Source organism: Tupaia chinensis, unplaced genomic scaffold (assembly GCF_000334495.1).
Source record: "Tupaia chinensis unplaced genomic scaffold, TupChi_1.0 Scaffold000048_1, whole genome shotgun sequence".
NCBI classification, from domain to species: Eukaryota; Metazoa; Chordata; class Mammalia; order Scandentia; family Tupaiidae; genus Tupaia; species Tupaia belangeri.
This window is the reverse complement of record NW_006159506.1, coordinates 845,786-868,803: the sequence shown is the minus strand read 5'-3', so window position 1 is coordinate 868,803 and position 23,018 is coordinate 845,786. Positions and strand designations below refer to the sequence as shown.

The window sequence follows — 23,018 nt, the reverse complement described above, 5'->3', positions numbered from 1 at the left end:
CCCCCCCCCTGCGGGGCCGCCCCCGCCCGCCCTGGGCCCGGGTCTCCGCAGCAGCCCCGGCTCCTGCCAGGGGGGTCTCGGCCACAGCGGTTCCCGGGGAGGCGCGGCGCTGGCGGAGGAGGGGTGCACAGGAGGTGTCCACCCGCGTTGCGCACGCGCAGCCCGCCTCTACCCTGCTGTCCCCAGCCCGCGGTGGCCCTGGACTCCGGATCAGGGAGAGAGAACAGAGCGGGTGGGGTGCGGGAGTTGGGGGGCCGATTCAGCGGGAGGGAGCGCCCCAAGGTGTGGCACGGCCCCGAGCTCAGTGGGGACCCAGGCGATTCAGAGAGGAAGCCTAGAAGGACTGAGAGAGGACCCAGGCCTGGTCCACAGATCTCCGGGCATAGTGCTGGGGGGAACGGTGGTGCAGGGACCAGAGAGGAAACGGGACCGAGGCTGGAGCGTAACCTGAGCGGGTGGGCTGGGTCAACTCTGAGCTGAGCCCCCCTTAATTTACCCATTTGTCTTTTCTGATCACAACATCCCCTACCCCCTCAGCCCTCCGGCCTAGGGGATCTGGGGCACTTGGCCCGGTGCCCACTGTGTTTCAGACCGACTTGGTCAGGGATTTGAACTCTATGGCCATGTAGAATCCACAGCCCCCTACTTCTGCTCCGGGGAGCCTGCTTCAGTGCCTCGAAAGGGCGCCCCAGGCCACTGCAGCAGCAGCAGTGAAGGTGGCAGGTGGAGGTCTCCCAGGTGGTGGCTGTGAGTGGAGAGGAGGGGACACAGCTTCAAAGTAGAGCTGCTAGAATTTGCAGACTGACCTGGCTGGGGTGTGAGCAGCAGGAGCAGCAGCAGATTGGTAACTAGCTTGGTTGGGGACAGTTTGCGAGTTCAGGTGTGACCTTGTATGTTAGGAGGTGTCTGTTGGAAATGGGGGTGCAGTCCCTTTGCTCACCTCCTCCCCTGGCAGCCAGTCTGCATCTGCATTCCTTTGCTGAAGAAATGACCTCAGACACCAGAGGTTGTTGGCCTGAGGTGGTTCTGCAAATAAACCTGCCATCTGTCTTCATCTGTTACTGCGTTACTTGCAGAAATACCTGACGCTGCATGAACTGATAGGGAAGGATGCTTGGGCTGACACTGTGGCCTAGTGGTTAAAGGGAGCTGGATCCTATATGGCCAATGGCAGTTCAAATCCCAGCCCCCATGGCTGAAGCATGCTGGGCACGTGGGCATACTTTCCAAAAATCCCAACAGGCTGGAGAAACAGAAAACAGATTGCGGTGTGGGGGTTCTTTCTCCTCCTTTTCTGGTGAGTTTTATAGCCCTCTGGCTATAAAAACAAGAAAAGGAGAAAAGACAGAAGTTTATTTAACTCATAACCGGTGGCCGGGAAGTCCGGAGCAGAGAAGACAGTGGGAGCATGCAGAGAGGGCAAGCTGCAGGCAGCTCTCTGTATCATAAGAACCCTTTTTTCATGAGAGCTAGAACCCGATTCTTCCAAGGAACACGTTGACCAGTGTCCCTGACACGCAATCACCATGATCCAGTCGTTACCCATTAAAACCAAATTCCAAAACGTGAACCTCAAGGGAGTAAACCATCATCTGGATCATAACACCAGTTTTGTTTTGTTTTTTTTTTTTTTTTCCTTAATATAAAGCACATGTTCTCACTGGAGAGACAGAAAGAGAGAAAGTGAGAAAGCACCCTCCCCAGTAGGCCATGCAGCAATCCCGTCTTCATTCTTTTCTTGAGATTTCGGGCAGGCAGGTACCCAGTGTGTTTTCCAAGCTGCTGGGTGCGGGACTTGATCCACACAGTCATGCGGGATCCAGCCGCTTTAACTACTGGCTAGCCCCAAAATATCGTGTTACTCTAACGTCCTTGTTCCACGCTTCTTATTTAGACTTTTCAATTACTGTGAAGACAGGTTATGTTGAAAGTCTGTCAACATGCCTGATTTTTTCTCCTAGGGTTTATTGAAATACACCTTTTACATTGTAAAATTCACTCTTTTTGTTATACAGTTCGGTGAATATTGAAAAACTATCACAAGACTAAAGCTATGGAATTTTCCCACTGCTCTAAAAAAGTTACTTGTCTCCCCCACCCCATCTTTGTCCTTGGAAACCATAGATGTGACTTTTGTACCTACAGTTTTGCCTTTTTGGAATACTTTATTTTTTTAGAGGTTTTTGCTATAGGGCGCGTGTGCTCTCCAGAAAGACAGAGAGAGACAGAGAGAGACAGAAAGCGAGAAATCACCCCCCAGGGGGGATGGCCACGCCACAGTCCCTTCTCTTCTATTCCTCTCGGGATCTTGGGCACACACGCACACGTGCCCGGCATGAGTTTAAGCCACCAGGTCCAGGACTTGAACCACGGTCATCTACACGAGAGTCCAAGCAACGTAGCCATTATGCCATCTGCTGGTCCCCAGAATACCTTATTAATGGGAGCAAAGAGTATGAAACCTTTTCTTTCACTTGGCATAATGCTTTTCTTTCTTAAAAAAATATATTTTTTTTCATTTTTGATAGAGTACATGCATGAGAGACAGAGAAAGAAAGAGGAAGACCCTCTCCAAAGTCTGGACATGCTACAATCCCCTTTCTTTAATTCTCCAGCACCTTAGATCTTGGACAGTCCTGAGTGTGCGTGGTGGGCTTCAGCGTATCCGGGCTGGGGATTTGAACCACAGTTTCTGTGCGGCGGGGGGAGGGGCAGCTTCTCTATAACCAGGACATCACCACTGCGCCTTGGACCTGGCGTGCTTTTGTTTTTATAAGCAACTTTATTTTGAAATAATTTTAGGCTTACAGAAATGTTTTATATATATATGTATATATGCATATAATACATGTTACATATACTATATATATTATGTACACATACAGACATTTTTCTGATTGTATTTGTGGTTTTCCTGCAGCCCACCTCAGGGATTAGAACTGCACAGGAAGCCTGATGAGACCTCTCGGGCTTGTTCCCAGCCGATTAATTTCTCAGTTGTACTGTGGTCAGAAACCTCTGGCCTCCGCACAGACCAAGATTCGCCTGACGATGGCTCGACCGAGTTCAAGTAAGTCATCCCTCGCCTGCCGCCTCCTCATCACCAGCGTGAGGTGGGCCCTCAGGGTCCAGCACGCGAGGGGAATGTCTGCATGGAAGGGGGGCTGGGCACGACTCTGGAGAAAGCCTCTGTGGCCTCCCCTGTTTCAGGCATCTATTTTTGGGGCAGGTTAGAGCTTACCTCTTTTTTTTTTTTTTTTTGCTACGGGGCATGTGCATGTGCCAGAGAAATAAAGAGAGACAGAAAGTGAGAAATCACCCCCCAGGGGGGATGGCCATGCTCCAGTCCCTTCTCCTCCATCCTCTCCTCTTGAGATCTGGAGCACGCACGCACACGTGCCTCGTGGGAGTTTTAAGTTGCTGAGTCCAGGACTCGAACTGTGCTCAACAACGTGGGAGTCCAGCGACATAACCATTATGCCATCTGCTGGTCCCCAAATACTCCATTTAGGTCCATTGAGGACATTTTGTTGCTTCTCCCACAGTGTTTCCTTGTTAACTTCTCACTCACGGTTTGTGTCCCCAGCCTCTGCCCTCTGTGGGGAAGAAGCGGGTGAGGGTCCTGCAGGGCAATGTGGCCATCACGTTTCCGTGACTTCTGCAGGCAAACCTACACGCTAACGTATCTGGGCCTTGTCTATAGTGAGTGCAGAGTCTTAGCACGTTTTGGGAATTCAGTGCGCCTTGGGTGGGCCTGCTGACTGCAAACCAGTGCCTTCCCCGTGCCACCGAGAGGCCGGGCTGAGCCCTGCTGGTCTCATTTCAATTTTTTTTTTTTTTTTTGGAGAGGTTTTTGCTATAGGGCGCGTGCGCTCGCCAGACAGACAGAGAGAGACAGAAAGACAGAAAGCGAGAAATCACCCCCTGGGGGGATGGTCACGCCGCAATCCCTTCTCCTCCATTCTCCTCTCGGGATCTTAGGCACGCATGCACACGCTCCAGGCGTGAGTTTTAAGCCACCGGGTCTGGGACGTGAACCGCAGTCGACTACATGGGAGTCCAGCGACATAGCCATTATACTAACTGCTGGTTCCCATCCTGCTTGTCTGATTTCAGCATGCGAATAACTCTGTGTGAGAGGGTGGTCTGTGCAGGGTGGTGACCCCTTCCAGTTTGCCCAGCCTCGGGAGGGAAAAGAACCACAAACCCCAGCTCTGCTCACCCCCCAGCACCGCGGTGTTTGCAGCTGGGCAGAGCAGGCTGCTTGAGTCTGGCAGGATCCAGAACCATGCATGGCCTTCAGCCTGCAGCAGGCCTTCCGTGTATGGGACCGCAGGTCCCCCTGCCATTGAAAAGTGTCTGTTTTTAAAGATTCACACTACTTCTTTCTCACTTTATTTTACCTTCTGTTTTTCACGAACCAAACCTAGGTTGACTTGTTCGTTTCTATCTTTCTTTTTGTTTTAACTTTGCCAAGGGACACATACCCTCGCTGGAGAGAGACACAGAGAGAAAGAAAATGAGGGAAAGTAAGAAAGCAACCCTTGTGGGGAGTGGTTACTCCACAATCCCTTCTACTCCATCCTCTTCAAGATTTGGGGCTCACGTGCACACACACCCTACGTGTTCGTCAAGCTGCTGGTTCTGGGACTCAAACTGTGAGGTCAGCCACGTGGGATCCAGCAGCCTTAACCACTATGCCATGGGCTGGCCCTCTAGACATTTCTTAAAGGGGAATCTTCGTAAAAGCTCTGACCTGAGAATTCATTTGTAAGGGGGAGGACTTGAATTTTTCTTTAGAGTACAAACGACCTTTAGGGCTCTGGAAAGTTTTAGGGGTAACCTTCAGCAGCCGTAGCAATGTTCTAAGGGGTCGAACCAGGAGTCAGACGATCAGTTCCTAGAGAAGTACTTGCACATTTTCTTAGTAGCATCTTGTTCTCCCAGGAGTCTAGGTCAGCTCGAAAGGAGAATCCGCCAAGACCTGGTTTCTTTTTCCGACTCCCTGGTTGGACTGCCTTGTTGCCTGGGTGGCCTTCTTTTCCACCCAGTCTCTCCTGGAGGGGAGGCAGAGCTTCGGCGTGACTGGGAGGGGTAGCTGGGTTGGTCATCTTTGATTCTTTCAGCCCTATGCTGCTGGGAACGTGGTCCCAGAGAGCCTCCAGACTGTAGCTGGGGGGAGCTGGAGTGGGTGCTGCTTTATTTGAGGGTCCCTGTGCCTCTGTCCATTTTACCAGTCGTCCATTGGAGGGCAGAGTCGGGGGGAAGGGGAGCAGGGCTTGAGAAAGCGCCCTTCATGGAGAATGGTTATGCCACAATCTCTTCTCAAGACACTGAGATTCTCCGTGGGGCCAGGCCCACTGTGCAGCTCTGGGCTCAGGAAGATGCAAAAGTCCCATCCCTGGCTCGAGGGAGTCAGCGCTGTCTAAGAAACCAAGAGGGAGTTCTCCTCGCACTCAAGCTCAGCACGGGCGCCCACGGGCCAGCCTGGGAGCACAGCGCATGCTTCTCCACCCCCGGGGCCTGCAGGGCGCATGCTGGGAGAGAAGGGTGTCTCAGCCCCGCCATGTCATGGCCCTCGTCTCTCCCCAGTCTGTGCCCCGACGGAGAGACAAAGGCCAAGTCTGGTCGGTGCCAAGTCTGGCCCTCGTCCTGCGATATGGACAGGTGTTCAGGGGAGAACGCTGTCTGTGGACCCCATGAAGTGTGTCATGTGGAGCCAGGGGTGTAGTGAGCCCTTGGTAACCACGGCTGCTGCCCCTGTCCATCCCAGATCAGCCAGGACGACTGCCTGGAGGTGTAGGACAGGACAGAAGCCATGGTCTACGACCAGGATTACCCACGGTCGTGTTGGCCTCTGCGTTCCATCCCCTTCTTTTATTCCAAGTCACTGGTGGCGACCAGATGAGAAGTTTTTTGTTTTGTTTTGTTTTTAAGAGTTTTTGCCTTAGAGTACATACACTTGCCAAAGAGAGAGAGAGAGGGACAGAGACAGTTAGGGGGAAAGTGAAAGGCCATCCCCCGGGGGAAATGGCCATGCTGTAATCCCATCTCCTCCATTCTCCTCTCGGGATCCTGGGCATGCAGGTGCACCTGGCACGATTTTCAAACCACCAGGTGCAGGACTCAAACCATGGTCAGCCATGTGGGACTCTAGTGATGTAACTGCTGTGTCATCCCTGGCCCCTACTTGAGAAGTTTGACTCCTGTTTTAGCTGTCGAGGAGGTCACGTGTCCATGTTTGGGACAGAGCATTTGTGGCCGGGGAGGAGCCCTTGTCCCTCCCTGCGGTTGCTGTGTCCAGGGAAGCCGAACTGGAAAGATCCCTGGTGGAACCGAGAACTCGGGTGGGACTTGGGGATTTGGGGCCCAGTGGGCCTTACTCAGCCCTCACAGAAACACAAGAGCTTGTATTTTTCTTTTATAAAGGAAGATTCAGGTCTATCCATTAGTCTTTTCTAAGGGCTTAAAGGAAGGCATTGCCGCTGCCTCAAACAGCGAAGGAGGGAGAGGGTGGCGATTTGCGTAAGATCCGGTGGCTGGATGGAGGCGGAATGAGAGTCAAAGCCCTGGTGTGACCCCAGCGTCCCTGCTGCTCTAGGGCCCTGCATGCTCACCCATCAGCCTGCATGAGATGGGTCAAATTTCAAACTGTAGACAATTGCCGTAGGATCTGAATGTCCACATGCTACACAGGATCGATAAAGCGGGCCCTGCGTGCTCACCCATCAGCCTGCATGAGATGGGTCTTCAGGGTCCAGGCATGATTTTTAGTCGCGTCAAAGTCAAATTTCAAACTGTAGACAATTGCCGTAGGATCTGAATGTCCACATGCTACACAGGATCGATAAAGCTCGTGCTCTCTGTTTAGATATGGCAGATTTTCGGAAGTTCTTTGCAGAAGCAAAGCACATCGTCATCATTTCGGGGGCTGGTGTGAGTGCTGAGAGTGGGGTTCCCACTTTCAGAGGAGCTGGCGGTTATTGGAGAAAATGGCAAGCTCAGGTGAGTAAAGTTTCCAGAATGTCGAATGAGGGAAGCCACCCCAGAGTCTGACTTTGCACCTATTTTGACACTAGAAACCCAGGGGAAAAGGTTCAAAATTAACTATAACACTTTTTCCCTAAATTCTAATTGGTTATTGGGTGCATGCATTCACCCGAGAGAGAGAGAGAGAGAAGGTGAGAAATCACCCCTCAGAAGAGATCACGTCTCTATCCCCTGTCCCTCCATTCTGCTCTGGGAATTTGGGGTGCACACGCACATGCGTCCAGCGTGTTTTTCAAGCAGGGTCCAGGATTCAGACGACACAGAATGCCACGTGGGATCCAGCGCCCTAACTTCCATGCCAGCTGGCTGGCCCATCACGACACTGTGTCTTGTTAATTTTTCCATCATCGCAAAGTGTCTTTGATTAAGATCTCAAAATTGAGCCAAATGGCCACTTTCCTTACATCCCAGGTGTGATATATTGATCACGTTTGTAGATGTTATAGAAACCGAACCTTGATAGAGAAATCATACTTTTTTTTTTGAGAGGTTTTTGCTACAGGGTGTGTGCACTTACCAGAAAGACAGACAGAGAGAGAGAGAGACAGAAAGAAAGAAATTACCCCCCAGGGGGGATGGCCATGCTGCAATTCTTTCTCTTCCTTTCTCTTCTCGGGATCTTGGGGATGCACGCACACGCGCCCAACGTGAGTTTAAGCCACTGGCTCTGGGACTCGAACGGAACTCGACCCGTGGTCGACTACATGGGAGTCCAGCAACATAGCCATTACTCTTAGCTGGTGATAACATACACATTGGTAAGTTTTGACAGCTGTCCCCACCTGTGCAATGCCACCACTCCCACAACTGAGGCATGGGTCATTCCAGCCATGGCCGAGGGTCCTGTGCCCTTCCTTGCAACCTTCCTGCCCAAACAGCCACAGCTCTGGGCTTTTGTCATAGCAGAGCCTTGTCTGTCCTAGAAGAGGAGCCATACCTTCAATCCATGTCTGCTTTCTGTTCTCTGTTAGTATCACACAGGCACTGTTTTTATATGTGTGGTTGTGCATGTACATGTAATTGTGCGTGTATATGCATGTGGGTGTGTATGTGTAGCTGTAGTCACAAGATCTGAATTTCTCAACTATGGCATTTTGCATTTCGTGTTTTCTCTGGGTACGCCTTAAAATGAAATTGGCTTCAGGACCAGCAGAGGGTTAATGGTTATGTCACTGAACTCCCACATAGTCAAGGGAGGTTGGAGTCCTGGACCTGGAGGCTTAAAACTCACATCAGGTGCATGTGCGTGCCCAAGATCCCAAGAGGAGAATGGAGGAGAAGGGATTGCGGCATGGCCATCCCCCCTGGAGGGTGATTTCTCACTTACTGTCTCTCTGTCTCTCCAGCAAGCATATATGCCCTATAGCAAAAATCTCTCTAAAAAAAGAAAAATGAAATTGACCTCATATATTGTGCAAAAAGTGGATTCCACTCAAAATACCTTCCCACATGTTACATTTTTTCTGTTTTCTTAACTTACTGGAGGGCTATGTGGCACAGGTTGTTTATTGCTGGGAAATTAACACCCCTCTCTCCCAGGTCTCAGGTTAGTCCCAGGATGGGCACACTGGCCAGGCCCTGCTCGTGTCTGCTGCACTGACTGAACCCAAAGCAGACGATGCAGCCTGCACCCCGTACCGCCTGCCCCTGTCTTGCAGGGGACAGCACCATGGCCCCAGGACTCAGCAGCCCTGCTGCCTCTTTCTCCTCCCCGACCTCCACCTCCTCTCTCCCCGCCAGGACCTGGCGACCCCTCAGGCCTTTGCCCGCAACCCGTCCCGTGTGTGGGAGTTCTACCACTACCGGCGGGAGGTCATGCAGAGCAAGGAGCCCAACCCTGGGCACCTGGCCATCGCCGAATGTGAGGCCCGACTGGGCAGACAGGGCCGCCGGGTCACGGTCATCACCCAGAACATTGACGAGCTGCACCGCAAAGCTGGCACCTGGCGACCCCTCAGGCCTTTGCCCGCAACCCGTCCCGTGTGTGGGAGTTCTACCACTACCGGCGGGAGGTCATGCAGAGCAAGGAGCCCAACCCTGGGCACCTGGCCATCGCCGAATGTGAGGCCCGACTGGGCAGACAGGGCCGCCGGGTCACGGTCATCACCCAGAACATTGACGAGCTGCACCGCAAAGCTGGCACCAAGAACCTTCTGGAAATCCATGGTGAGGGCAGCCAGACCTGAAAACACAGGTCTTGCATTTCAGCATGGCCCCGGACCCTTTCCTCATTCCTCCCTGGATGCCTGTCCCAGCCTCAGGATGTGGCATTTCCCTCAGGGACACGTGAGTGCCCTGCAGCCCTGAAACAGCTACCTCTGGTGACAGGAGAAGCCCTCTGCCCATTTGTGCCACTGGCTGGTCACTTCCTGCGTCCTTGCTACTCTGAGTGTGATCTGAGAACCCGCAGTGTCTGCGCTCCTTAGGCACTTGTTAAAATGCAGGCTCTCAGGACCAGCAGTTGGTGTAATGGTTGCATTGCTGGACTCCAGTGTAGTCGACTGCAGTTCAAGTCCCAGACCCAGCAGCTTAAAACTCACACCACGAGCATGTGCATCTGTGCCCAAGATCTCAAGAGGAGAATGAAGGAGAGGGGATTGTGATATGGCCGTTCCCCTTGGGGCGGGGTGATATCTCACTTTCTCTCTGTCTCTCTCTCTTTGGTGAGTGCACGTGCCCATAGCAAAAATCTTTCTTCAAAAAATGCAGACTCTCAGGCCACACTTGGACCCACTGAGTCAGAAACCCCAAGTGTGCACAGAACCCTGTAGGGGTACCGGTGTACACGGCTACCTGCTCCCTCCCCTGGGCTCTGTGGGGGGCTGTGCTCTGAGGTGACCATCCAGCTGGTTCCCAAGGAAACGGGAGGCCTGGGCCATTGGACGGCCATGGCGTTGGCAGGACCAGGCAGGGCAAGACATCAGCATCGGGGTAGGGGGTTCCTTACTGTCCTTTGTGCCCGGTGGGCTCTCCACTCAGGCTGGGCTTTTGCCCACCCTGGGGCTTCAGGGAGCTGGCGGCTCAGTGCCCTCACTGCAGCCAGCCCACCAGGTGTGAGACGTGCTGGTTCGTCCCGGGTCCTCTGGTGTCCCTGTTCCTTCTCTCCCTCTTGTCCTCTCACTCCTCTCCCCCGTTCTTCCTAGTGAGCAATGCGTCCACTCACACAGGAGCAGAGCCGACAGACGGAAGGACAAGGGCTCTCTCCAAGGCCGTTCGCATGCAGAGTCAGCGGCTGCACCTCAGACGCAAGGAGTGGCCTCTCTGAGCGGGGGATTTCCAGAAGCTCTGGCCCCGCGGGAGTGTGGCTTTTTTTGCTGCGTGCAGTGAAGCTGCTTGCTTTACCTGGGCTCAAGGTCACCCTGCTGAGGAAAGCTGGGCCCCATGCACTTGGGTCCCCATCCCTCTTCTGTGCCCCAGGAGCAGCTGGTCCCCTAGGAACCGAGGAGCCTTTTTGGCACCTGCTTCTGCTGGGTCTGGGCCACTTCCCACGTGGCTCTCAGAATATGGTCCGTGTCAGCTGCCACGTATGAGATGGAGGTGATAATGCCTGTCTTTTTTTTTTTTTTGCTTTTGCTTTTTTGGGGCTTTGCCTTAAGACACATATGCCTGCTAGAGGGGAAGTAAGAAATCGTCCCCCAGGGGGTATGACCATGCCAGTCCTTTCTTCTCCATTCTGCTCCTGGGATTTTGGGCACATACCCACGCATGCCTGGCATGATTTTCAAACCACCAGGTCTAGGACTTGAACCACAGTTGATCACATGGAAATCCAGTACCTTAACCTCCATGCCACCTGCTGGCCCCATAATGCCTGCTATACAGACTTGTTGAAACAGTGAAATAGGGATCACATGTGCATATAAGTAGGAATTTATTATTATTATTATTATTATTAATTAATTTTTTGAGAGGTTTTTGCTATAGGGCACATGCACTCACCAGAAAGACAGAGACAGAGAGACAGAAAGCGAGAAATCACCCCCCAGGGAGGATGGCCACGCCGCAATCCCTTCTCCTCCATTCTCCTCTCAGGATCTTGGGCACGCAAAACTCCGGGGTCAGGACGCTGTGTTCAGCCATTTGGGATCCACTTCCCCTAACCTCTGTGCTTCAGGGGCACCCCAAGAGTACATCATGCTTTTACTGTGACTCTTAGAAAGAAAACAATCTGCCTAAACCATGATATACTGTTTCCTTAGAATTATTTGTACTTATAGAAAAGACTTGTTCATTTTGATAGATTTTTTTAGTCTTGTACATACCTAAAATATAAGTGAAACAGACAGGTTATGAAGTTCTGGAAGACATTTGTTCTTAGCTGATTCAGACCCAAGGAATATGCCTTTCTAATTTTTTTTTTAAAGAAGTTTTTGCCTTAGGGTGCATGTACTCACTGGAGAGAGAGACACAGAAACTGTGGGAGATAAAGTGACAAATTCCCCCCCACCACCACCCAGGGAAATGGTGACGCCTCAGTCCCTTCTCCATTCTCCCTGGAATCTCGGGCATGCATGCACATGCACCCACTGTGAGTTTCAAGCCACTGGATCCAGGACTAGAACTGCAGTCAGCCATGCGGGAGTCCAGCACCGTAACCACTTGGTCATCGCTGGCCCCAGGAGTAGCCTTTCTGAGTGGGGAATTTCCAGAAGCCCTGCACCAGCAAGGCTGTGGCTTGTTCAGCCGTGTGCAGTGAGGCATCTGGTTTTATACCACACGCTGTCGTATAAGGGGATGTCAAAAAGTTTGTGGAAAAATGGAATTAAAGTACAAGTTTATTTTGGTGTGAAGACATGTGTTAAACCCATGCATAGTTCTCTCATAATATGAATTTCCACGACCTTTCTGAAGGCCCCCTGCGTTTCCAGTGATACCCAGGGTATGCCCATTACCAAAATGAACGTATGAAAACTAAACTATTTTGCATGCTTCGGGACATGGAAATGATTGCTCTCAACGGTACTAAACTCTGGACTCGCCCGTCTTCCTCAGGGAGCTTGTTTAAAACTCGATGTACGTCTTGTGGTGCGGTGGCCGAGAACTACAAGAGCCCGATTTGTCCAGCTCTATCGGGAAAAGGGTAATTGCTGCACTACAGAATATATATGTCGTTTTCTCTGTGTTGAACTAGGAAATCAAAGCTTAATCAAAGAAAATCAGTTAGCAATATTCCCACAAATATTTATGAGAAATAAGGTGGGACACAGTTCGGATATACGGTAAAAGGTATTTTGCTCATAATTTACAATGGTATTTGAAAACCACAGGGTGCCAAACCTGTTTGTAATGACTTCAACTTTTGCCTTGAAACACACGCACGCCCACACACGCTCTGCTCTTTATGTATCTATGTTAATGACCCGAATAAAATACGGTAAAATGTTAACAGTGATTGTCAGAAGTGGGAGGATTATGGGTTCTATCTTTCCAAACTTTATTATTTCTGTGATGAGTATGTACTGTTACTATAATAAGAGAAAAATATTTTTTTTCTTTCTTTTTTTTTTTTTTTTTTTGCTATAGGGCGCGTGTGCTTGCCAGACAGAGAGAGACAGAGAGATAGAAAGCGAGAAATCACCCCCCAGGGGGGATGGCCACGCTGCAATCCCTTCTCCTCCATTCTCCTCTCGGGATCTTGGGCATGCACGCACACATGCACGGTGTGAGTTTTAAGCCACCGGGTCCAGGACGCAAACCACGGTCGACTACGTGGGAGTCCAGCGACATAGCCATTACGCTAACTGCTGGTTCCCAGGAGGAAATGTTTTTAAAGAAGTATTTTATTGAACTGTATTTATTTGTTTTATTTATTTATTTTAATTCGACCAGAGAGGGACAGAGAGAGAGAGAGAGAGAGGGAAAATGAGAAAGCAAGCTACCAGGTCCAGGACTCAAACTGTGGTCGGCCATATGGGAGTCTAGCACTCCTAACCACCACGCCATGTGCTGGCCCCAACAAGGGAAAAACTTAAGAGTAGATTCAAACTATTGAAAAAACTTTTACTGAGCCATTTTATTTATTTATTTATTTATTTTTAAAGGCTTTTCTCACTGGAGACAGTGAGCGGGAAAGTGAAAAATCACACCCCCCAGGAGGATGGCCACAACACAGTCTTATCTCCATTCTTCTCTTGAGATTTTGGGTGCGCGTGCGCCGCGCGCGCGCACACACACACACACACACACACACACAGACACACACACCTGGAGTGATTTTCAAGTTGCCAGGTCCAGGACTTGAACTGTGGTCAGCCCTGTGAGAGTCCAGCACCTTAACCTCTACACCACCCACTATATAACTTCCATAGAGGTAGAATGTCTTTGCCAAAGATTGAAAAGATGGTAAAGGTGAATTGTATAGCACCCCCGAGCACTGGCTTCGCCAGCTCCTCCACACACAGATTCTGTCTCCTGCGATGCAGTCACTAGCAACTTAATGTTTGGGGCCGTCTTTCTGCCACCTTTCTACGTTAGCCTGTATTGGATTGTCAGAAAAGTCATGAAATATTTTTTTTCTATGTTTTTCTATGCAAAAATGCATTATGACTTTTCCAACAACCCAGTATTAATCAGGAGTTTTGTATTATATACTGCCAGGAAACACACAGAGTACTGGGTTGTGTTATGTTGTTGTCTCGTTACCCCAGTGGCATGCCTTTTTAATATCATTTACTTCAGTGCACCAGAACCTGAAACTCAAGATGCCAAAATCCCAGTCGAGAAGCTGCCCAGGTGAGTACAAAGCTGCAGTGTGTATTGGGTGTGCCAGATGACAAACAAGGACAATTAGCAGTTAGAACCTAGACTTCTTTTGGTGCAGTGGCTCTGAAGTCAAATGCACAAATGCAGAAATCACCCTTGACCCACCCAGCCTAAGGTGAAAGGACAAAGGATGACCCAGACCAGATGAAGGGAGCGGTTTCCTGCCAGTCCTTTCCTGTTCTGCATTATGGCAGGGTAGTTTGGGGTCTGGACAGTTTCCACGGCTGTCCCGGGACAGATGGCTGTCCCTGGTGTGTAAAGCAGAGGCAGGCAGCCTGTAACTAGTCAATGGATGTCACCGGTATTATTAGCGTGGGGCGGCTGGTGGCATGGCCACCTGGACCGACGTGGCGGGGTCGGGCTGGGTTAAGCTCACATTTTTGCAGGTGTGAAGAGGAAGGGTGTGGGGGCCTGCTGCGGCCTCATGTCGTGTGGTTTGGAGAAAACCTGGACCCTGACGTTCTGGAGGAGGTGGACAGGGAGCTCGCCCTCTGTGACCTGTGTCTAGTGGTAGGTCATGCCCGCCCTGCATCCACACTGAAGAATGGAGTGCAGTTTATGGTGGTCGTTTCCTCCCTCCCTTCTCTCCTCTCCTCTCCTTCCTTTCTTTAAAATGTGGCTTGAGGGGACCAGCAGATGGCGTAATGGTTATGTGGCTGAACTCCCACATGGTTGACCATGGTTCCAGTTCTAGACCCAGTGACTTAAAACTCATGCTGGGCGCGTGTGCACGTGTGCCCAAAATCCTGAGAGGACAAGGGAGGAGAAAGGACTGCAGTGTGGCCATGGCCCCAGGAAGTGATTTCTCGCTTTCTGTCTCTCTGTGTGTCTCTGTCTCTCCAGTGAGTGCACAAGCCCAATAGTAAAAATCTCTCTCTAAAAAAAATAAAAATTTGGTATCCTGCAGGAAAACTAAGAAGTGAATAAGAATTGATCTTAAAACTGTGCAAGACCATGTCAATGCCTTCTCCCATCACCCCGTATCCCACAAAATGAAAAGAGCATGTTACTGGATCAGATTTTTAAACTTGTATATTTTTGTTACCGAATTTGAGAAAATGTAAAACAAAAAGCATACAAAGAGGAAATTAGAATTCACCCATAATTCCATCATCCAGAGATAGTCACTGTTTGCATTTTGGTATGTTTTCTTCGAGACCAGGGTGAGGGGGCCACATGGAGGCCAGGGGTCTGAATCTGTCCTACACCGTGTGTTTGTAAATAAAGTTTTATTAGAACACAGCCACGCCCATTTTGATACTGTCCATGACTGTCTGCCTTCACAGTGGAGGGCAGAGTTGAGCACTAACGAGGTCGTAGAACTTGCAAAGCCTAAAAGATTTACTGTCTGGCGCCTTACAGACGTTTGCTCATCTCTGGACTGTATCTTTCCTTATGTGAGGAACACATAATTCGATTTTAAAAATACGCTTGGACTCTGTGTTCTGTTTTTAAACTACATTATTCACATAGTAACTCACTTAGCATATTCCATGTCATTATATCCAAATCTTTTTTTTTTTCTCTTTTATTGCCAGAGGGTGTGTGCACTTGCCAGACAGAGAATGAGAGAGAAAGCACCTCCCAGTGGGACGCGGTCATGCCACAGTCCTTTCTCCCCCATACTGTCATCCTGTCAGGATTTGGGCACACACACACACACAGACCTGCCATGTTTTTCAAGCTGCCGGGGCCAGGATTCAAACCATGGTTGTGGGATCCAGATCCCTTAATTACTGAGCTATGTGGCTGCCTCTGACTTTATCTGAATCTATAGCATTTATTATTTGCTTGGTGTTCTAATGTATAGATGTAAAACGATATTTAAGCAGTCGTCTATTGTTGGACATTTAGGCTATTTTTAATTTTGACTTTTCCGGGGCTGGCAGGTGGCATGATGGTTAAGGACACTGGACTCTCATATGACTGGCCATGGTTCGAGTCCCAGACCTGGCGCTTGCTTTCTCAATTTACCCCCTTTCTCTCTCGCTCTGTCCCTTTCTGTCAAATTTAAATAAAGTTAAATAAAATAATTATTTTAGAAAATATGACATTTCTAACTATACTGCAATGAACATTCTTACACATAACTCTTTTTAAAAAATTTTGTTAGAGAGTACATGTGCTTGCCAGCAAGCAAGAGGCACAGAGAGAGGGAGAGAAGAAAGCACCCCTCATGGGGAATGGTCACCCTGCAATCCCTTCTTCTCCATCCCTCCCTCCTTTCAGAATTCTGGACACGCGTACACGTGTGCCCACTATGTTTCTCAAGCTGCCAAGTGTGGGACTCGAATCACACAGTCAGCCATACGGGACCCAGCTGCCTTAACCAGGCTGTGAGCCAGCCCCATTAGATATACATCTTAACATGCTCTTCAAATTATTGCTTTAGTACAAATTTCCTACAGGTATTCAATTGAACAAAGGGTATGCACATTTCACGATTTCCTTAATATATGTTTAAAACGGAGCTACTTTGGAGGCCAATAGATGGCGTAATGGTTATGTCGCTTGTCCTCCCACGTAGTCAGCCACAGTTGAGTCCTAGACCCGGTGGCTTAAAACTCATGCCGGGTTGGGAACCAGCAGTTAGTGTAATGGCTATGTCGCTGGACTCCCACGTAGTTGACCGCGGTTCGCGTCTCGGACCCGGTGGCTTAAATCTCACGCCGGGCGCGTGTACGTGCGTGCCCAAGATCCCGAGAGGAGAATGGAGGAGAAGGGATTGCGGCGTGACCATCCCCCCTGGGGAGTGATTTCTCGCTTTCTGTCTCTATGTCTCTGTCTGTCTGGCGAGCGCGCGCGCCCTATAGCGAAAAAAACCTCTCCAAAAAAAAAAAAAAACTCATGCCGGGTTGTGTGCATGTGTGCCCAGAATCCCAAGAGAAGAATAGAGAAGGGATTGCAGCTTGGTCTATTCAATTAGCCAGTGTTTATTGAGTGTATCCCAATGTGGAATGGAGTATCAGTGTCCATGACGGATTATAAGTGAGAAAACTTGGTTAATAAAGCATCCTTTGGGACCAGCAGTTAGCGTAATGGCTAAGTCGCTGGACTCCTGTGTAGTCAACTGCGGTTCGAGTTCCAGACCTGGTGGCTTAAACTCACACCGGGCGCGTGTGCATGCATGCCAAGATCCCGAGAGGAGAATGGAGGAGAAGGGATTGCGGCGTGACCATCCCCCCTGGGGGGTGATTTCTTGCTTTCCATCTCTCTGTCTCTCTCTGTCTTTCTGGTGAGCGCGCGTTCCCTATAGCAAAAACCTCTCCAAAACAAAACACAAAAACAAAGCATCCTCTGGCCTTTCCATCTCTGTTAAGCACATATGGAGGAGAAGGGATTGCGGCGTGACCATCCCCCCTGGGGGGTGATTTCTCGCGTTCCATCTCTCTGTCTCTCTCTGTCTTTCTGGCGAGCGCACGTTCCCTATAGCAAAAACCTCTCCAAAACAAAGCAAAACACAAAAACAAAGCGTCCTCTGGCCTTTCCATCTCTGTTAAGCACATTTATTTGTTAATAAACAAGCAAACATATATAAGAGAAAACCTGGAAGGACAGACAGCAGAATACTAGGAGTGACTATCTTAGGGTGGTAGGATTCTAGAAAGCAGGTCTGTTTTTTCTTTGTATTGCATAACTTCAGAGCTGAAACAAAAGCAGAACTACCCCCAAAAAGATGTAGACTTGAGTTATGTCTTTGTCACTCTCTCATTTGCTTAACTCTTTTTTCATATTATGTTTTTCCTGAATTTGGTGACTGGCTCCTTCCCGCCTTGGCCTTGGCTACTCCTCATTCGATTTCCCCATCTTCACTGTCCTCCCCCCATGACCACAGACCTGCCTGCATTTACATAAGGCGTCTAGAGTGTGGTCATGTGTGCATTTCCATGTCCGTTCCAGGTGGGAACATCGTCTGTGGTCTACCCCGCTGCCATGTTTGCCCCCCAGGTGTCGGCCAGGGGAGTGCCTGTGGCCGAATTTAACACGGAAACCACCCCGGCCACGAACCGATTCAGGTACGGGGGTCATGAAGGTGGGAGATGGGAGGTGGGGGGCATGATCACCCAAGCTGATTTCCCTACTACTCTAATTTTTTTTGAGAGAGAGATTTTCACGGTAGGGCACGTGCACTTGCCAGACAGACAGAGACAGACATAGAGACAGAAAGCGAGAAATCACCCCCCAGGGGGGATGGTCACCCCACAATCCCTTCTCCTCCATTCTCCTCTCGGGATCTTGGGCACGCACGCACATGCGCCCGGCGTGAGTTTTAAGCCACCGGGTCCGGGACACGAACCGCGGTCGACTACGTGGGAGTCCAGCGACATAGCCATTACGCTAACTGCTTGTTCCCTACTCTAATTTTTTAAAAAACACAGTTTGTGCTTTCTCGTTTGGCCTGATTTTTTAAAACACAGTTTGTGCTTTCTCGTTTGGCCTGTAGTGGCTTTCATGAACGAACAAAGCACCGTTAACTGTGATTAAGGTGGCCACGTCTGTTCACAGGGTCGTGCTGCCATTCGTTTTTTTTTCACATTTTAAAAGCTCTTTTTCCAATGCTTTACACTTGCTTTTCATTTGTATCTTTTTTTAAAGAGTGATTTATTTATTTAATTCCATTGGTTACTGTGAGAAAGGAAAAGAGAGAAAGTAAACCACCAGGTCTGGGACTTGAACCGCAGTCGGTCATGTGGGAATCCAGCACCTACCTTTAACCACCATGCTGCCTGTGGCCCCCATTTGTATCTTTAAACTAGACCTGGTAATGGCCTTTGGATGCGAGTTGTCCTAGTGCTTGGCAGGTTAGCCTGGGAAATGTCGCTGCTCAATGGGAAGCCCCTAGGCAATTCTCCTCTGGTCTAATTGTCAAGAATATTTGTCCTTGGGCCCTGCTATGACACTGGTTCTGTTCTCCGCTTTGTGGGGAAAGTGTGGATCATCATACTATGCATTTTCAGTCTCATTCCAAGTTCCACTGTCTGCCTTCACCCCAGTTTTGTATTTTTTCTCTCTCACTTCAGTGCCTTTACTTTGAATTCATGTCAACCTTGGGACCAGGAGGTGGCTTAGTGGTTAAGGCACTGGAATTCCACATAGCTGGCCAGTTTGAGTCCTAGACCTAGTGGCTTGAAATTCATGCCACGCACGTGCGCCCAAAATCCCAAGTGGAGAATGGAGAAGGGATTGTGGCATGGCCATCTCCCCAGGGCATGATCTCTCTCTCTCTCTCTCTCTCTCCGGTGAGTGCATGTGCCCTATAGCAAAAATCCATCCAAAAAAAATTTCATGTCAATCTCATTGATTCTAGAATAAGGTGAAAAATACATAATAAGTGAAATAAATAAGTAAATAACACTTTACCAAAACATCTTGTCATTACTTTAAGCAGTGTTTTTTCATCAAGGCCACATATTTTAAAAATCCTGGTGCCTGGGTACCACCGCAGGAGATCCTGGTGTAATCGATCGGCAGTGCCGTCTGGATCTAAACTTTGCATAAGCTTCCTGGGTACACCAGGGTGAAGGCTACTGCTCTGTGCCTTCACAGGTAGTAAATTTGTGGTAAATGAATTGTGATACAGATGCTTAAATAGATTCTCTTCAGGTGAGTGGCCCTGGTGCTAGTTTTTTCCACTTTTTTTTTTTCCAGTAGGTTTTTGCCATTGAGTGTGTGTGCTCTCCAGAGTGAGGGGGAAAGTAGGAAAGTGAACAGTCTGCCCCCAGGGGGGGGCATTTCACTGAAATACCTTTTCCTCCTGGGATTTTGGGCATGCACGCACACATGCCTGCTGTGAATTTCAAGCTGCCAGATCCAGGACTCAAACCATGGTCAGCCATGTGGGAGTCCAAGGTCTTAACTTCCAAACCACCTGCTGGCCCCCATAGTAAGATTTTATTTTCCTTTTTTTTTTTGAGATATTTTTGCTATAGGGCACATGAACTCATCAGAGAGACAGAGAGAAATCACCCTGAGGGATGGCCAAGCTGCAATCCCTCGTCCTCCATCCTCCTCTCAGAGCGCCGTGTTTGTGAGAATTTGGGTTTTACTTTGTGTATATGCAAGAAACATGCGACTCACTGAAGCAGTGCATTCGTTTTGCCGCCCAGCTCGCTCATCACGCGTCCGTATTTGGTCCTGTTTCAGGTTTCATTTCCAAGGACCCTGTGGTACAACTCTTCCTGAAGCTCTTGCCCGTCATGAGACTGAAACTGTGTCTTAAGTGTCTGGAGGAGGAAGAAAGTAACGTATCTCTAAGAACTAGGCTGCAGACCAGAAATGGTGACCTGAGTGTTGGAAAATCTAAAACTATTCTCTGACTCCTTGGCTGGAATCTAACCTAACAATAAGGGACGGGGCTTCAGGGTGGCAATAGCAAACCCTAGGAAGATAGAGAACTGTGATGTTAATGCGTGCTTTTTGGTTTGAACAGAAACATGCATTTGGTAGAAAGAAAAACTTTTTGCAATTAAATTGTCTAAAGAAAAATGTAATTCCCTGACTGTATTTTTGGTATTTGGGCAAAGATCAAAGTTGGGGAGAAACCTGGTATTTAATTCTGATTTTTGCAGAAGTTTTGGTGGACAGTACAATCACTGTCTACAATAGAGTATAAAGATGGCACCTCAAGGGATATGTCTGGGGGGGGTGCTTTTGTTTTCAGTGTTCTCCCTGTTTGGCTGCCTTACCTCAAAGAACATGGGATAGCTTACAGTAAGAACTCATGCAAGGACGGAAAAGAATAGCCGTAAAGCAGAAAACCAGAATGAGAAAAAAGAACAAAGCAAATATGTAGACCCCAGAGATAAACCCAGCTGCCTAAAATTTAGCTCCGGCATCTTCGCAGCCAGGAGGGAAGGGAACGGTGATGTCGGACTGCTCTCAGGATCACAAGTGCAGAAGCATACAGTCATTGTGGGGTCTGCCAGGCTCCCCAGCAAGTGCAGAAGCATACAGTTACTTGTGGGGTCTGCCAGGCTCCCCAGAGTTTCTGTGGTAGTCCAGCAACGTAACTGTTACACTGTCTGCTGGTCCCCAAGTCTGATTATATTTTTTACTGGTAATTTCTGTCTGACTGAGGCCCAAAGGATTCAGAACTAGCTGCAACTCCTCTCATTCTGGGCTTTTGATACCAGAAGCTTCTTTGATCTTGTGTTTTATCATTTTTGTTCATTTGGTTTTGTTCTTTTTAAATTCAGAATTGCTTCTAAATCAGAAGAGATGAAAGAACTGTATTTGGTTTTGTTCTTTTTAAATTGGGACTTGCTTCTAAATCAGAAGAGATGAAAGAACTGAAAATATGAAATATGTGAGATAGAACTGTTCATTTCCATTTAGTATTATATTGTACAACTGCCACATGAAAGACAGAAAGATGATTAGTAAGACATGGCACCTTAAGGAGTTTCAAGAATAGTTGCACCAAACATCACATAAAACATGATACTTTGGGACTAGCAGTTAGCATAATGGCTATGTCGCTAGACTCCCGTGTAGTTGACCGTGGTTTGAGTCTCGGACCCAGTGGCTTGAACTCCCACTGGGCATGGGTGTGCGCGTGCGCCCAAGTTCCCAAGAGGAGAATGGAGGAGAAGGGATTGATGCGTGGCCATCCCCCTAGGGAATGATTTCTTGCTGTCTCTCTGTCTGGTGAGTGCACGCACAAAAACCTCTCCAAAAAACAAAACAAAACAAAAAACCATGATATTTGGCCCGTTAGTTGACGTGGTGAAGGTGCTGGGCTCCCACATGGCCAAATGCAGTTCAAGTCCTGGACCTGGCGTCTTGCTTTCTCACTCCTCGCTCTTCCTCTCTCTGGTGAGTGAGCACATGTGCCCTATAACAAATTAAAAATATTATTTAAAAAAAATTTTTTTAAGTGACACCATGGAAGCTAGAGTAACACAATTTGTGCAAAGTTTAGAGAAGAGTGCCAAGAGAGGTGGGGAGAGTGGCAGTGGGGGGTGATTAACGTGAAGGTAGCCTGAGTGGGAGTGCTGGAAGTTGTCAGTAAAGGGAATAGCAGGTACCAGTCTAGCAGGAGTGGAAGAGCTTGACTTGTTCCGACAAAGACGACCCATTTGATATTGTAGAAGACGTGGGAGGAGATAAGCATGGAGACCAAAGAAGCCTGTCTGCCCAGAAACAATACACTTGGAAAATAATACATACAGTTAGGAGGAACTTCAAAAGGGTGGGGAAATGGCATTAAAATACAAGTTTATTTTGGTGCAGAAAGTTTTTTGAAATGCTTTTTTGCAATTCTCAGGTAAATTTTCCATTTAGTTTTTACAGACCCCCCCCCGTATATACATAAAAGCTAAGTGCATTCGGTAATTCTAAAGTCACTCTTCCTTTAAAAAGAAATTATGAGGACAGAGAAACACGCACAGTGAACTTCCTCACCAGCCTTCCAGGATGGGCAGGCCGGGGTGGTCGGGTCCACTGGGACCCGGCCTAACCGTGAGGCTGCAGGATCTTCGGCGGGGGGGGCATCCTTCGTGGATCCCGGCTCAGCAACTGCGGGGCCCGCCGCTGCCCCAGGTCGCCTTCCAGCCCCGAGGCAGGCAAGGGCCCTCGGGTCTCGGAGCTCGCATTCTCCCAGGCTCAGACAACGAGCGAAGCGGGCGGTGAGAACCAGGACGGCGCGGTCAGGGCCAGGCCCACGTCTGCGGCCGCGGCCTGCTGAAGTCGGCCCCGCGGGCCTGGCCAAGGCCTTTCGCTGTCGGGCATTTCTTTCCCAGGAAACCACTTCCTAAGAGAGCGCGGCGTGAACTGGGCCGAATCCACGCACGTCCACGAGCGGATCGTGATGGCGGAGCTCCTCCGCCTTGCAAGGAACGCGGTCGCCAGCCGCTCTCCCCATCAGAGCGCCTCCCAAGGCGCCGCCACCGCGACGAACACGCTCCGCCGCGCGCAGGCCACGCCTCCCTCGCTGTGCGCATGCGTCCTTCCCTCTCAGGCCTCCGACCGGCAGGGGGCGATAAGGACGTGCGACGCTTGCTCTTTCGCGTCGCGCTCCGCTTGCGGCAGCGCGAGGTCAGGGGTCAGACGATCCCGAGCGGCGTGGGCCATGGTGCTGCTCCGGCCGCGCGCGTCCCGCACCCCGGCGTCGGCGGAGGCGATGGTGGACGAGGGCCAGCCGGCCTCGGAGGAGGAGGCGGAGCACGGCTTGCTGCTCGGGCAGCCCCGCCGCGGCGCGGGCGCCG

General features: G+C 49.7%; 2 protein-coding genes across 2 annotated transcripts in view; both read left to right on the top strand.

Moving 5' to 3' along the window:
• The first annotated feature begins 159 nt into the window (after positions 1–159).
• Positions 160–20,674, top strand: SIRT5 (sirtuin 5). The gene is made up of 10 exons (XM_006141173.3): positions 160–282; positions 2,921–3,070; positions 6,872–7,005; positions 8,791–8,862; positions 9,063–9,216; positions 12,043–12,130; positions 13,729–13,782; positions 14,199–14,322; positions 17,713–17,828; positions 19,957–20,674. Exons 2-10 carry the CDS (start codon positions 2,956–2,958, stop codon positions 20,030–20,032), a joined length of 933 nt encoding a protein of 310 aa, XP_006141235.1. The 5' UTR covers positions 160–282; positions 2,921–2,955; the 3' UTR covers positions 20,033–20,674.
• Positions 20,675–21,988: 1,314 nt separating this feature from the next.
• The window catches only part of NOL7 (nucleolar protein 7), a 5,095-nt gene continuing 4,065 nt past the window's right edge, over positions 21,989–23,018 (top strand). Inside the window, 2 exon segments of the mRNA XM_027774809.1 lie at positions 21,989–23,016; position 23,018. The exon segment at position 23,018 is cut by the window's right edge and continues 113 nt beyond it. Of these exon segments, the coding sequence (XP_027630610.1) occupies positions 22,622–23,016; position 23,018 (396 nt within the window). The 5' untranslated portion in view covers positions 21,989–22,621.